Raw genomic sequence first — 15,209 nt, forward strand, 5'->3', positions numbered from 1 at the left:
AAGACCCAACTCATGGCTTGCTAAATTCGTGTATTGACACCTTGATAAAAAATGCAATGAAGCTTTGAGATTGTGTTGGTTTCGTTAATTCTGCCATCTCTTTGTCTTGAATTCGTGGAGTGTGTGTTGGTTTATCTGTTTATGCTTATTTTACAGATTAAGTGCATATGTTTAGGTTGGGTTATGTTCATGCTTAATGTATGTAGCTTGGATGGCACAAATTCATGGATATATGCATTGCTTAATTGCATAATGAAATTGGATTGTAACTTTCGTTTAGTAGGTATTGGTCTAGTAGATTGAGAGTAGGCAGATGTGTTAATTTAGAAGTCTATGATAAGTGGAATTGTATTTGAATCAAGGAAGTTATAATGCTTTTAATCATTGTTGCATTTCATTTAATCTGTTGTTAGCATTTGAATCTGCCAAACATCCCCCTACACACACACTTTTTTTTTGTGTTGAATTGCATCTAGAAAAGTTTGGTCACTAGGAAATGACTTTGGATTAACTATTGAGTATTACATTTTAACTATTACATTTGGTCGGGTATAATCTCGATCACCAAGCATAATAACCGAGAAGTTAGTAAAACGACATGAAATCCATGCGTTACCCTCATAAGCAATGTTATGACATCATTAAGTCATAATTAAGTTCCAAAAAAGTAAATGCTCATCAAGAACCTATAAATAAAAAAGGTAAGTAAGGTAAATGATACCTTTTATTATTTGCATTTATTAGACAGTTTAAAACTGAACACTTGTTGAGATCGCGAAATTTGAGTAATATTCAACAAGATAAAAATGTAAATCTTTCATATTTTTCCTTCTCTATATAACGAGAGTCACATAACTAAACAAATTGGTTTTAATAAAACACTTCACGAAATTGAGAAAAGAAATTAAATTATTCATGGAGGATCTACTTAGAGCAGAAAATGTGCAATTAAATGTAATGTTATAAGCTTTATTATTTTTATATTATTAAAGTAACTATAATTATTTCAAATCCAATATAATTTTAGCAATTATATGTTAATTGCTTTTAACTGTGCTAGTTTTGTGGGAGAGAGATTAACTGATTTCAAATATGTTTTATAATTTTTAAAATATATTAAGTTTGCTAATAAATTAATTTATATACTATATAAGAAACTAAAAAGAAATAAATTAGAAGGTAATAAAATGCAGTATTTGGCACTTTAACTTTTTCTCTAATAAATGAAAACATAACCGACTACCGAGGATCGTTCGTTCCGAATTCGATAGACAACAACTGCTGCTGGAGAGAGAAAAGCGCGGACAGTTGCAATATTGGCACTGGCAGTGGCACACTCCCTCACTTTCTTATTTCCCTTCTCATGTCTCAAAAGTTAAACCCTACTCCGACCTCACTTTCTCTCTAGTTCAATTCACCATGCCTCTGCCGCAGTCTCCGCCGAAGCCTCGCCGCGTCGATCCCAAAATCTGGCGAGCTTGCGCCGGCGCCGCTGTGCATATCCCGAAGCTGCATTCTAGGGTTTACTACTTCCCGCAGGGCCACATGGAGCATGCTTCTCCGTCACATTCGCTCTCCCCTCCCTTCCGTTCCCTCCCCTTCGTTCCCTGCCTTGTGTCCTCCCGTGATTTGCTCGCTGATCCGTTCTCCGACGAGGTCTTCGCCAGGCTCCTCCTCACTCCACTCCCTCACCCGTTCCACCACAACAACCAGAACGACGACAGCAACAGCCAAACCGACGACGAGGAGCGCGAGTGCCAAAACGGCGTCGTTTCGTTCTCCAAAATCCTCACGCCCTCCGACGCCAACAACGGCGGTGGCTTCTCTGTGCCGCGCTTCTGTGCCGACTCTGTCTTCCCTCCGCTCGATTTCCGCGCCGATCCTCCGGTCCAGCTCCTCTCCGTCACTGACGTCCACGGCGTCGCGTGGCGGTTTCGGCACATCTACCGCGGTACTCCACGTCGGCACCTCTTCACCACTGGCTGGAGCAAGTTCGTCAACCACAAGAAGCTCATCGCTGGCGATTCCGTTGTCTTCGTCAAGGACTCCGACGGGAACGTCTCAGTCGGGATCCGCCGTGCGACGCGGTTCGTCACCTCTTCCTCTCCCGTGGAGGAGGATCAGCCGCCGACGCAGGGGGAGGGGTTTTCGCGAAGCGCTACCGGGAGATTATCGCCGAAGGCTGTGGTGGCCGCAGTGGAGTGCGTTGCGCGGAACGCGCCATTTGAGGTGGTGTATTATCCGAGAGCGGGTTTTGCGGATTTTGTGGTGAGTGCTGAGGTTGTGGAGGACGCGATGAGGTGCGCGTGGGCTGGTGGAATGAGAGTGAAGATAGGAATGGAGACTGAGGATTCTTCTAGGATGACGTGGTTTCAAGGGACGGTGACTTCTGCCTATGCCTCTGATAATGGACCTTGGCGCATGCTTCAGGTATGGTTTGTTTGCATTGTGCTGTGTGATTGAGGAATTGCATGAATTCAATGTGTGACTGAGCAAATTTCGATAAATTTGTTGGAGAAGAAAATAAAATAATTAAGGAAACAGGATGGGTTAAATGTTTTTGCGAGTTAAGTTCAACTTAGGCACTCGACCATTTTTGGAAGCTCATTCATGTGAACTAACTTATCAATATACACCTATAAACTTCTTAAGTTAGTAATCAAATACTTATCTCAATTGAAAGGTTTCCTTAAGTTAGAAGTTGATCCGGACAGGGTCTTTCTTGTGCTGAAAGAAAGGATGGGATTATGCAATGTGCTCTCGAAGTTTTGCCTAATACTAGCAACTGGTCTTTATTTGGAAAATAAAAAAATGGAAAGTTTATGTTAGAAAAACATGCGTTTATTATGCAAGAAACATAAAAAAATTTAATAGTTACTCTTTTTAGCCTTAATAGTATTTAAAGTGGTATATTTTAATGTGCTCTCAAAGTATATATGGTTTATGAAGCATAAAAGTACAATGAAATCTTGGGATCTTGATAACTTATTGTTTGAAATGAACTTACGAGTTTTATTTTAAAAAAAAATGGAGAGGGTTAATTGTTTTGCTTTATACCCAATGGGATTAGTCTCAATGCACATGGGGATGATTCTATCCTAGAGGGTAAGGAAATTACATCTTATTATCGATTCTGAATAATAGCTCTTCGTGGCTACTGGAGGACAGTTTTAGAATAAGGGTAATGCAGAAAATATTCGCCCTTCAGTATTAATGAAAAGATAGAATGGAAGCGTGATATAACCTAATGTTTGGACAGTTTATATTTACCTTATTCATAAATAGGTTGAGCTGAGAAAATGGAAAACCTGCTGTACTTCAAGTTTATTAAGATATATTATATCTGTGTTTTTACTACGACTTAGGGTAAGATGTGACATTTTCACATTTGAATCTATTAGTGTATTGCTGTTTTTTTTTTTTTGTGTATCCAAATATTCTCCTCTGGGGTTTAGTCCTCAAAATAATTGAGCTATACTTAAGCTCTGCCTCTGAGGGGTGGTATTGTTTTGTTTAACTGGTAGTTTCTTTTCTTTTTAAACTACAGATAGCAATTATCTCCATTTATCTTTAGAGTTCTTTCTCTCCTGTAATATTTTATCAACGGATCCTACCATCATGTCATTTGTGATGGCATACTCCTTTAATTGATAAGAAACATTTGTCTTAGAAAATTTAGTTTTATGATTTATCTATCTCAAATGGCTGGTATTGCCTTCTTACCAATTTTTATGATCTCAACATCATAGGTTAACTGGGATGAACCTGAAGTCTTGCAAAATGCAAAGCGAGTCAGTCCTTGGCAGGTTGAACTTGTTTCCCCCTCACTTGCCCTTCATACAGCGTTTTCCCCTTCAAAAAGGTTTAGAGCTGACCAGGGATCTGGACTGTTAAGTGATAGGGAGGGAGACCCCTTCTTTCCTGTGACAGGTTTCCCTAACTCTATGGGAAACATGGATAAAAAATTGTTGAGTTATGATACTTTTCCTGCTGGCATGCAGGGAGCCAGGCATGATCTATTTTCTGCATCAAGTTTTTCCAACTTTTTAAACGATAACTCTTATCTGTACATGGGTAGTAGTTCCTTTGGGAACAATACAGTACAAAGTTTGGGAATTGTTTCTACAGAGCTAAACATTAGCAGTTCTCAATCAGATGACCTGTCACCACATAGCCAGAGTAGTTTACATTCCTTTGACACAGAGTTTACTGGGACCAGGCACTGCAACACCAAAGTTGGTTCTGGTTCAATCCTGCTATTTGGTAAGATCATACAGCCTGCTGAAAGTCATTTGCATGATGCTGCTGATTACATAGAGCGTGATGGCAGCGGGGGCAGCAAAGAAACTGAAGACAGTTGAGGCATGCTATTTGTGAAAATAGTTATGCAACAGATAAATACATGTACAGGTATGCTATTATTATCTGATTGAATTTAATTCAATGATATAATGAAGCTTTTGTTGCTTTTATTAACAAAGTTTGTATTGAAGAAATATTATTTGTCTCTCTATATATGCCTTTTGTTGAACTGTCTCAAATCCTGGTTGAGGTATGCCTCATTGTATGATGGAGGGGTAGTTCTAATTTCTCACCAAGTTCTAGGTAATAGGATTCCTCAAATTGTGTTATATATTTACTTCAATTAATATTTCTTATGTTTCCTTTAACTGGACCATCCTTTACAATTCTCGATATTAAAATATGGGATCTTAACCTTTTGATCAAATGTATCAAACCTTGGTCATAAATCATCCTATACTTGCAAATATTATTTGATTGGAAAGCATTATCGGATTTCATCTTGTTTAGGTAACGATAGTCGTTGCTTCATTATGCACAATACTAACTTATTATTATTGTGAATTGGTTCATTTTGAATGTCTGAGTTGAAAGTATGGTCTTAGATCCGTTTATAACAATATATTCCTTTGTAAATATTTTTTTGGTGTAATGCATCGTATTTCTGGAATTACTGTTGGCTCATTGTGTGTGTAGCTTGTAGTTGCATTGACTTCAATAGGCAAAATGAGAATTTATCTGTTACCAAAGTGATAGCTGTGTATACTACTGAATAGCTTATCCTGGCTAGCTTGATACGTTGTTTGATTCATTGATACTCTGTGGTTATGCTACCAAAATTCATGTATAAATTAATTTGTGCTCGTATTTGATGGCCTCTAATGCAGGCAATCAAGGCAGGCTGGTAAAGAGGAAGCTGTCCACTCTTTTGGCCTTGTTTGTGGTGGTAAAACTAATGTTTCGGAGCTATCTTTATGTTTGGTATTGCTGCAACATGAATGATGAAACTAAATTCATATATTCGATCAATTGTATGATATTAATATCGGACATAGCGTGTGTAAATCCTCTTTCTCCGATAATGGCATAATAGGCTTCAAGTGACCGTACATTGCAGGAGTTATTTAAATAACACAGCTCAAGTGGTCTGAACCAATAGAGACGACTCATTTTTCAAATTAAAAAAATTTAATATGGCTACAGTTAAAAATTCATTTCACCAATTTTAGTATTACAATGGTTTTTTTATTTGTAGTTTCTAAATGTGCGTGATGATATTGCAGCGCTGATACATCACCGTTATGAATATGGTCTCATGATTGTTTAATAAATTAGTAAATTTGAACACCCTTATAAAATAAATATTGTTCAAAGTGCGATATTTAAAGATAATGAAATCTCGAATTGTAAAACATTTGCATATATTTAATTAACTTAATTAAAGAGTATTCCGAGTTTTGTGGGATTCGTTATGTACTGTGTATGTATATTGGTAATGAATGATTTAAATTAAATCGATGAGTGAATTATTAGTCCTATTGTACTTTATTTCTTCTATTTTTCATATGATTTTTTTAATACTGGAAACAGGATAACATTAAAAGTCTTTGTTGATTTTATTACTAATTTTAAAACATGAGTTCATAGATTGCATTATAATTATATTCTAGAAAAATTGTAATTTGTATTTTGTTCCAATTTTAAGTTTACTAGTAAAAATAATATTATTGGTAGGATTAATCATTGTCACTAATCAAAATAAGTTCATTAAATTGTCTTTTAGTGTGAATTTTAATAAATTTATGTATGTATTTTTTTAATGATTATTTGAGTTTTTATAAAAAAATTGAATGGTGTATGAAAATTTAATGGTAATGAAGCCTGAAGATGAATTACAGTGGAATTACTGTACAATCTAGAAATGTAAAGTGTAAGTGTAAATTGCTTAATATACAAGAAATATAAAATGCAAAAAGTGTAAATTTGTAGGAAAATAAATGGTCAAAAATAAAATAAAAATCGATAAAAAAATCTGTTAAAGTGCACGATCTAGATCTAGAAATGTAAAGTGTAAATTGCTTAATATACAAGTCATGTAAAATACAAAAGTGTAAATTTGAAGGAAAATAAATTATCAAGAATAAAATAAAAATCAATAAAAAAAATCTATGAAAGCAGTTTGATAAAAATTGCAATAATCATAATAGAATTTGTCAGTTTCTTGTTCTAGCTTTTTTAGTAATCATAAATTGTCATTCTATTTTTACATGAACAACTTATTTATATTTTCTTCATTTTTTCAGATAATTAAACTAAAATAAAATAAATGAAAATTATATAATGTGCAATAATTGTTTAAAAATAGCTCATTTTAGATTAATTATGCCTACTAAAAAACACATTTGATAACATGATTAGAAAATCATGAAGGAAACACACATAATCGATCACACAAAGAGAAACATTAAAGAAAAAATCATTTGAAAAAAATAATGGAAAGATAATCTTACTACCGAGAGAACAGTATGACATCCTATTAATAAGAAAACATGCTGTTAGAATAACATCTTCCAATCATGAACCTTAATATTAGCACGGAATTATCTATTTTTTCTCTTGCAATATCATTTTGTTGTGATATGTGAAGACAAGTGCAAAAAATTTAGAGAAGTACTTTTCGACTTTGTCACTGTTTAAAAATTTTAAAGATCTAACCGAATTGATCTTTAATTTCATTTAAAAAGGTGGTAAAGATGGATAATAGTTTAGAACGATTTTTTATGAGATAAAGTCAAGTATATCTAAAATATTCATCAACAAACTTAGTCGTAGATTTCATAATGGACAATAGCAAAACTAGGATTACATCTCGATTTAGACCTTTTAGGAAAAGTAGATTAAAATATTTTTCTAGTTGATAATACTCACATTTTAAAGTCTGTAGACTACTGAGCTCATGGACAATTTTTTCCCCCAATTTTGGCAAGTGGGAATAGCCTATTAACCGATCACATAAAAGTTTAGGACATGGAGGTACAAAATACGACACATGTGAACTAGATCTAAAATAGTATAAACCCCCAAATTAATATCTTTCTCCAATTCATCTCTTCGAACCACACTCCTAGAACAAAGGACTAGTTGTTAAAGGTTATTAAACAATTTAATTTGAATAATTGGCTTCATGAAATTGGATTGAAAGGACAATTAGGAACATAAATGACAGATTTAAGATTTAAAGAAGAAGAAAGGAAAACTTGACCCACACCCTTGGAGGAAACTTTAGCCATTTGCCAAGGTTATGAAATGAGGGTTTTTTTGGAAAAGAAAGGTATGAGTACAAAACGGTATTAATAGATATGTGATCAAAAGTACCTGAGTCAATTATCTATAGATTTTGACCCTCCAGGTATTGTGAAATGCAATTGATGAACTCGAATTTGTAGATGTTTGTGCCAAGCTATAAAACTTCAACCTCAAAGACTCTTTATATTCTTCATTAGTGAATTTGGAGTCGACAATTTCAACTTTGGAGACATTTGTGTTCTTGTTAGGAAAGTCATGTAAGAAAAACAATTTTCTTGAGTGTGACTCATCCTCTTACATACAATGTGTATTGAGGACATCCTCAACCTCCACATCCTTCTTTGCTATTGCATCTTCCTCTTCGCATGTAGAAACCATGGTAAAAGGTTCCACTGGTTCATGAGTTTCCTACTTTAAAGTGTTGGAACTCTAAGAAGTCATGTGGCCAAGCTTTCCATGGAACGAACTTCATGACCTATTGAAATTTGATCTCTAATATGATCAAAGTCAGGATGTACAGTGCTAAGAATCATTATCATGTAATATTTGTCAATTTTTTTCTTAATCTCATCCAAAGATTCAACCTCCACGAACTTTTTCAATTCTTTATAGGTTGGTCGCAAGAAGGACAACCAACTTCTGGTATCGTCAGGGTTGGTCGTCACTCTGAAAGACACTTCATATCGGGTGGTCATCGACAAAAACTGAGATGACGACCGACAGCGGCTGACGGGCAACAGATAACCACAAAAGTTGTGTTGGAGATAACTAAGACCAACAGAGCGGGATCAACTTGCTTTGATACCAACTTAAGATTAAAAAGAAAAATATATTTTTGGAAGACTTGAAAGACCACTCTTATGATCTTCTATTTATAATGATAAAAATCTAATACAACGAGAATATGAAAGATCGAAAGACCACCTAAACACCAAGGTACAAAACTAGGTACAACTAATAGATTGCATTAGACTTCTAGGTAAAAAACTAGGTACAACTAATAGATTGCATTATACTTCTAGATACAAAACTAGGTACAACTCATAGAGTGCCCTAAACTCCTAGGTACAAATTAGACACAAATAAGTACCACAGAAAATGGTTCCCAACACACTACTTCTTATCAGGCATCTAATACTAATTCCAACAATATTAAAAGGAAATCATATTTGGATACCATTTGTTGGTTATTTTTAGGCGCATTCTCTTTTGAATAAATCAAACATCATTTTGCATGTATTTATATACATTTCTCTCTTCACCATTCAAGAAGTTGAAAAACACTATTATTCATTATTGCCAACAATGGAAACATAGCGCATTTTCTAGAAATAAAGGATTCTCCTTACTCAAATGAATCTACAAATTTGATGGTAGACTTTTATACTTCAGAAATTCATTTGCTTCAATGGGGTTAATAGTCAAACACCCTTGCATTCATAATTATCTGCATTAACCAAGTATTTGTACACAAACACAACCAAGCCATGTTATAATAATATTGGTGCTTTAACATTCTGTATACAATACAAGGCCAAAAGCTACCATAAAAAAATCATAATTCATCATCACTCGAAATTGATCATCTAGTCAACAGCAAGACCATTCATGGCTTTTGTTTTGTCATGTTATATACAAGGTTTTAATAATCACAATCTACCGTTTCTGAAACGCGTTACCTGCTAGGAAAATATTCATTCATTCCAATCAATAATTTACAGCCTGTTCTACGGTCCAAGACCCCATATTTGCCATCCTCTTGACAATTTGATGATTTTATCTGCAATGGCAAGAAAGAAACCATGAGAATTCATGATCATTTCTATATCTCAAATTAACAGTGACATATTGTCAACTCGTTGTGTTCCAAATTTTTTACTGAATGAAACATAAATAAAAACAGGACCAAACCCACTGAACAGAAGATACTAGACATTATCAGGTCAAAATACTTGGAACCCAGGCAACTCAACATGTATTAGGATACCTTTTCCTCCTTTCTATTTCAATGCATCCACAATAACCCTCAATTTTCCTTGTCTTCTATGCTATGGAAGACAAACCAGCCTTTTTAGAAAATAAGATCGCAAGAAAAATAACTCATATCATACCTAAAACCTGAACAGCCATTTGAATTTAATAGGAAGCAAGGTGAGTCTGAGTAAAATTCTCCTCCTTTCCCCACGGAGGAAACAAAATGATACCAATGAATAAAGAATTAAGTGAATACATGAGCTAAATTTGGATATACAATGACAATTTGAATAGAACAGAATGAGAAGGATTGAATTGGACTTAATTGCATCAATTCCATTCTATTTCAAACATTGTAATCTACAATCTATTATCCACTCAATTCCACCCTTTTCTGATTCTTTCTAATGAACAGATAAATAGACAATTCTTCACAATTACAAACTTCCTTTGCCCATCACTCTCACACTTGCTCCGTCCTCAAAAATACAAGTCTATATGCAGTATTGTTATCACAACTAAGCACGAGGAAGCACTCAACAAATTTTCTAAATTTACCAAACAAAATCTTGTTGTAGATTCCTTTTCACAACACAAGAAAAAGCATCCCGTTACATATAATTGCCAAAGGGGATGAGATTATAAAAAAAAATAAAAAATCTTTAAGAAAAACAAAAAAGGTTTCTTTTTTTGAGAAATTACCATGTGGAAGGTGAGTTTTGGGCATGAAGTGTGCTGTAAATTTTGGAGAAGCGACCAATTGGGGGCTTCACTCGGACAGGTTTCTTTTTGAGGCCGAAAACCTCTTGCACCAAAGGAACGTGAACCAGCACTAGTTTCCACGCCACAAACCAACCTACACCACCACACACACGTGTTCCCTTTTCAACTCAAAAAATCAACGCGATGAAGAGAGAAATCAAGGGAATGAAAGAGTTACCAGAAGATATTAAGAAGAGAACGAAGAGTATGGCGAAAAGGGGGCGCAGAAAGAAGATCACCGTGTATTCCCAAAACGACAACGAGGAAGCCATAGCAACAACCTCAACTTCACCTCGGACTTCGTCTTTTCTAGGCTTCGTTTGGGCCTTCAACACTTCTGGCCCAGACTTCAAAAAAAAAAACTGCGTATTTAAAACTTTAAGTACATATTAAATTGCATAATTCACCAATTATTTAACTCTCCACCAAACGGATTCTCCGAAACTACTTTAACCAAAAATAAAAAATAAAAAATTGTGCAAGCATCGATTCCATTGGAACCCACCTTTCTCTCCTTATTCATTCATTCATTCCCTTTGCTTTTTTTTTTTCATCACTATCACAATTCTCTTTTCTTCCTTCCTCAACCCTTCTTCGCTTCGCTTCATCTCAATGGAGACAACTACTTCCACAACTAACCGTCCACGCCGCTCGTTTCGCTGCTCCTTCGTCACGCGCTGTTGTCGCTGCTTCTGCTGTTGCTACTCCTTCCCTTAACCATATGCATCATCTTCTCGGGGTGCCACACCTTGAAATCCATGTTGGAGAGGGAAGAGCAGAAACAGTTCAAGGTTCGAAGTCTTTCTATTTTTTTTTTTTTTGAAATTAGGGTTTTTAATTTGGGATTTTTTTTAATGGCTTGGATTAGGATTATCTTGTTGAGTGTTTGAGTAGCTTAGATGCTGGTCAGTTATATGTTGTTGATTGAATAAAATGTGCTTGACCTTACCGTGTAAATTATAAGTGTTGAGTTAATGTAAAAAAAATTTACAAATGATCTTCAGATAAGTTATAATTTTTAGATAATATTTTTTTCTTAATTTCTTCATCCATAAGTGTTTTTTATGTGTGTATCCAAACGGATAATTTTTCTACTCAGTAATATAAATTTAATTAAAAGAGTGATCATGCATTTTATTTGGATCATCTACCTATCTTGAACTTAAAATAGGTACAATTTTAATATGTTTAGTGCATCAATGTTTTGAAATTTCATTTAATTTAGTGCTAAGCTTCAGAACAGAAATAACTAGATAAAATGAATTTTATCCCTAATACTTTAACGGGATATGGAAAATGCATTTCCGTGCTATTTGAATTTTTTTAAATTAATTATTGAAATACTTATTTATTTTTGTACAAGTTATTTATGAGTATTTAATATTTAATATACAAATATATAATTTTTTTTTATTTGATATGGTTAAGTATGAATGTTTTAATTATGTATTTACGTATCCATTATTAAATACTCATAACTATTTATATACAAGCAAACAAATTTTTCAAAATATTATACAAAAAATTTAATCAAAAGTTTTTCTTGTTAATATAAGGATAACAAATAATTCGTCATTATTCAAAATCATTTTTAATTTTATAGTTTGCACCACGGTGAACCTTCGATGTTAACATCTTCTGCTTCCTTTCCTTATCTAGAACTGATCATCTTGAAACTTTATTTACTTGTCATTAAGAAGGGATGATTGTGTTTCTTCAGAAAATAAGTAGGACACAGGTAAATATTTCTGAAGTTCTCAAGCTCTGTTGGTTGAAAGAAGAGAGATTCACAGGGTTAAGAAAGTTGTTGCAACATCAACGCCTCTTAAACCTTCCTTTATGTGAATGGTAATGCTTATCCAGATTTAATGAAGATATTGTACACCAATTTAACATTTGAAGGTGTTGTTCTGAAATCTTAAGTGAAAGAAGTGGATGTTGATGTTTCTCAATTTGTTTGGAAAGAGCTAGCTGGTTTGAAAAGTATGAAGTGATTCAAGTCAGTAAAGGCAACACAAGTGTTGTTGAGAATCTCAAGAACGTTCAATATGCTAGAAGCTGTTTAGAGAAACATACAATATTCATCAGGGATCCAATACAGGTTCACTCAAACTTAAGAACGTCTACCTTTCTTCATCGTAACATGATAGTTGTTTCGATTTCAAGTTCGTTGATAGAATTATTATCGATAATCATATATTTGAAATATGATCTGATTTGTAACATTAGTTCTATCACGGTTTTGTCTTTAAAAGACGTCTTAGAGGGAGGGTGGAAGGAGTAAAGAATATTTAAATCTTAGAGAGTGGAAGGAGTAAAAAATATTTAAATCGTCTGAAGTATCAATTTCTAAATTGATGTGAAACTATTATATGGGATAAGAACATATAAAATTATACTTTTAAAGTGTTCTATTTTCAATTTGTACGTGATTTTCACTAAAAAAAATTAGGTTACTTTAATTTTGTATTTTTAGTTTATTTTACCTTTTTTCAATGTTTTGGTCATTGCCTTTTGTACTTATATTATTATTTTTAGTTGATTTCAAGTTCATTAGATTATACATTTTTAGAGATTTAAAATTAAGATATGATTTGTGGGATTTGGACTCATCTATTATCTTTTACAATATTTAAAAGTTGAGGTAGATTTGATAAAATCTTGTAAAGAAACATATGCAAATTACTTTTTTCTTATCTTTTACAATATTTCAAAGTTGAGGTAGATTTGATAAAATCTTGTAAAGGAACATATGCAAATTACTTTTTTCTTTGATTTAAACTTTTTGTTATTGAACTTATGGACCTTATTAGAGTCCATATATTAGGCCCTTATTTGCTTCAATTTCTAGAGTCAAAATAAGGGCTAAATATATTTTAAATTAGGAGACATTAATCATTTGTTAATTTAAGAGTTTTATGAGTTGTCTCCATTTTTTTTCTCTTTTTTCAGTCTTTATTCATTCATGACTTTTCCTATTTTTCTTTGGTTGCTTTTTCTTTTGGTCATCAATGGAAAACTAAATATTTACGATTAATTTATGGAATCAAGATTAAACAAATTGTATTGAGTTTTTCATTGATCATTCACCACTTCGAGTTTGTTCTTCTCTAATTTCGACTTTGCTCCTTGTGATTCCAAGTTACATTTCTAATTTTAGAAATTAAATTAGGAACCACTCAAATTTTGATTTGATAATTAAAAGCAAAATGGATTGCATGATTCTTTTATTTAATTCGTATAATCAATTTAATTTGTTAATTTAGTCAATTAATTGTTCAAACATGGATTTAATCAATTAATCAATTAATTATTGGTTATTTGAATTTGTGAATTGACTTATTTTTTCTTTCTTAATTTTATTTTTTTTCTTTTTTATTTGTTTTTTTCCATTTTTGTATGATGTTTTTCGATCTTAAATCCCTAATTTAAATTGTACTTTACCAATACTAAAATTTGAAAATAGTTAATGTGTTATTTAAGAATCGACTTAGGTTGTATTCTATATTAAAAATTTTAGAAAAATTTAGTGTGTTTGATTTTTCAAGTTTGACATTGCAAATCTTTTATTTCTCATCATATTTATTATACAAAACATGGATCAATTTCTTTCAAATCATTAATGTAGGTATGATAGGTGTTACAAAGGAAGAGGTGCTTTGAAAAAAAAAATATAATGGGAGTTGAAGAATTTATAAAGAAAGCTTTGTAGTAAGACTATTATCACAATGATAAGGGTATTCAATGTCCTTATACTAAGTGTGGTTGGACAAGGATTTTGGAGGATATAATTGTGATGGTTCATATATACAAATGTGGTTTTAAGCCTAATTATTGGATTTGAACTAAGCATAGTGAGGAAATGCCACAAAGCGATTACCTTGGTTTAGGGAAGGGACATTTAGCATGACTAATTTTTTTTTTTTATTCAAGACATGGTGTATGATGCTCTTAAGTAACAAAGTCATTTGAGCCACCAAATTCAAATAACATGGAAGAGCCTCCAAATGAACAAACTCTTTTTCTTGATAAATATACACCATTGCATTAAGGGGCATTCCACTCCAAATTACTAATATGTGTTAGGATGTTAGCTTGCAAGTCCAATTGGAATATCCTTGACCAATGCTTAGAGTTTATTTCAAAAATATTTTTGCACATTACATCCACATAAACAAGTTTGCCTAAAAGTTATTATGAAGCGAAAATGTTAGTATAAAATTTGAGGTTAGAGGCAAAGAGGATTGACTATTGTGTGTGTTAGTATAAAATTTGAGGTTAGAGGCAAAGAGGATTGACTATTGTGTAGGTTGTTGCATGCTTTATTATGATAATGAATACTATAGAATGATGAAGCATTACTCGAATACAAACTTTTTCATAAGCCAAGTTATTGTGACAATAATAAAGGACATGACAATGAAAAACTAGTTTTTATAAAGATGATGTTCTATTTATCAATAATTAATTCCAAGGTTACAAAGAATGTATGCATCAAAAAACAAACTATAGGAAAATGACATGACACTATGAAAATAGAAGCACTAATGGTGTTTTATGCCATCAATGTGATGGTGATGTTTGAAAGCACTTGAATATAATATATCTTGCTTTTGAAACTAAGGCACACAATGTGTGATTGAGTTTATGCTCCGATGACGTTAACCTATATGTTTTAACATCAAATGCACAATATTCACATTGGCCAATAAATGTGTCCTCGTACAATCTTCCTTCAAAAATGTACATGTCCAAAACCTTATATGTACAATCCTCATTTTTATTTGATCATTTCATCTTGTTTTGAGTCCTTTTCATTTTGAACTCCATACATGTTATCTAGAGCCATGTTTAGTTCTTTATTT

General features: G+C 33.0%; 2 protein-coding genes and 1 long non-coding RNA gene across 3 annotated transcripts; 2 read left to right on the plus strand and 1 right to left on the minus strand.

Annotated features, from left to right (window-relative positions):
- The first annotated feature begins 1,237 nt into the window (after positions 1-1,237).
- Positions 1,238-5,411, plus strand: LOC114193190 (auxin response factor 17-like). The gene is made up of 3 exons (XM_028082908.2): positions 1,238-2,430; positions 3,750-4,410; positions 5,190-5,411. The coding sequence occupies exons 1-2, from the start codon at positions 1,420-1,422 to the stop codon at positions 4,359-4,361; spliced, it is 1,623 nt and encodes a 540-aa protein (XP_027938709.2). The 5' UTR covers positions 1,238-1,419; the 3' UTR covers positions 4,362-4,410; positions 5,190-5,411.
- A 3,911-nt stretch (positions 5,412-9,322) lies between these two features.
- LOC114194679 (uncharacterized) lies at positions 9,323-10,990 on the minus strand. Its single transcript, XM_085665737.1, has 4 exons — positions 10,850-10,990; positions 10,523-10,691; positions 10,285-10,438; positions 9,323-9,783 (listed from the first exon to the last, which is right to left on the minus strand). The coding sequence occupies exons 1-4, from the start codon at positions 10,865-10,867 to the stop codon at positions 9,720-9,722; spliced, it is 405 nt and encodes a 134-aa protein (XP_085521863.1). The 5' UTR covers positions 10,868-10,990; the 3' UTR covers positions 9,323-9,719.
- Positions 10,912-14,818, plus strand: LOC114194681 (uncharacterized). Its single transcript, XR_003606412.2, has 2 exons — positions 10,912-11,135; positions 12,065-14,818. It is a non-coding gene; the product is annotated as an uncharacterized LOC114194681 (long non-coding RNA).
- Positions 14,819-15,209: the final 391 nt, after the last annotated feature.

The sequence above is a fragment of the Vigna unguiculata genome, chromosome 8, assembly GCF_037176805.1.
Source record: "Vigna unguiculata cultivar grain cowpea cultivar isolate G323 ecotype 2 chromosome 8, ASM3717680v1, whole genome shotgun sequence".
Taxonomy (NCBI): domain Eukaryota; kingdom Viridiplantae; phylum Streptophyta; class Magnoliopsida; order Fabales; family Fabaceae; genus Vigna; species Vigna unguiculata.

Excerpts from the sequence above, each read along its gene's own strand:
- LOC114193190 (XM_028082908.2), top strand. The coding sequence starts at position 1,420 with ATGCCTCTGCCGCAGTCTCCGCCGAAGCCTCGCCGCGTCGATCCCAAA. Across the intron at positions 2,431-3,749 it reads GACCTTGGCGCATGCTTCAG|GTTAACTGGGATGAACCTGA; the intron begins GTATGGTTTGTT and ends TCAACATCATAG.
- LOC114194679 (XM_085665737.1), bottom strand. Across the intron at positions 10,439-10,522 it reads TCTCTTCTTAATATCTTCTG|GTTGGTTTGTGGCGTGGAAA; the intron begins GTAACTCTTTCA and ends GTGGTGGTGTAG. Across the intron at positions 9,784-10,284 it reads CAAAACTCACCTTCCACATG|GAGGAGAATTTTACTCAGAC; the intron begins GTAATTTCTCAA and ends CCGTGGGGAAAG.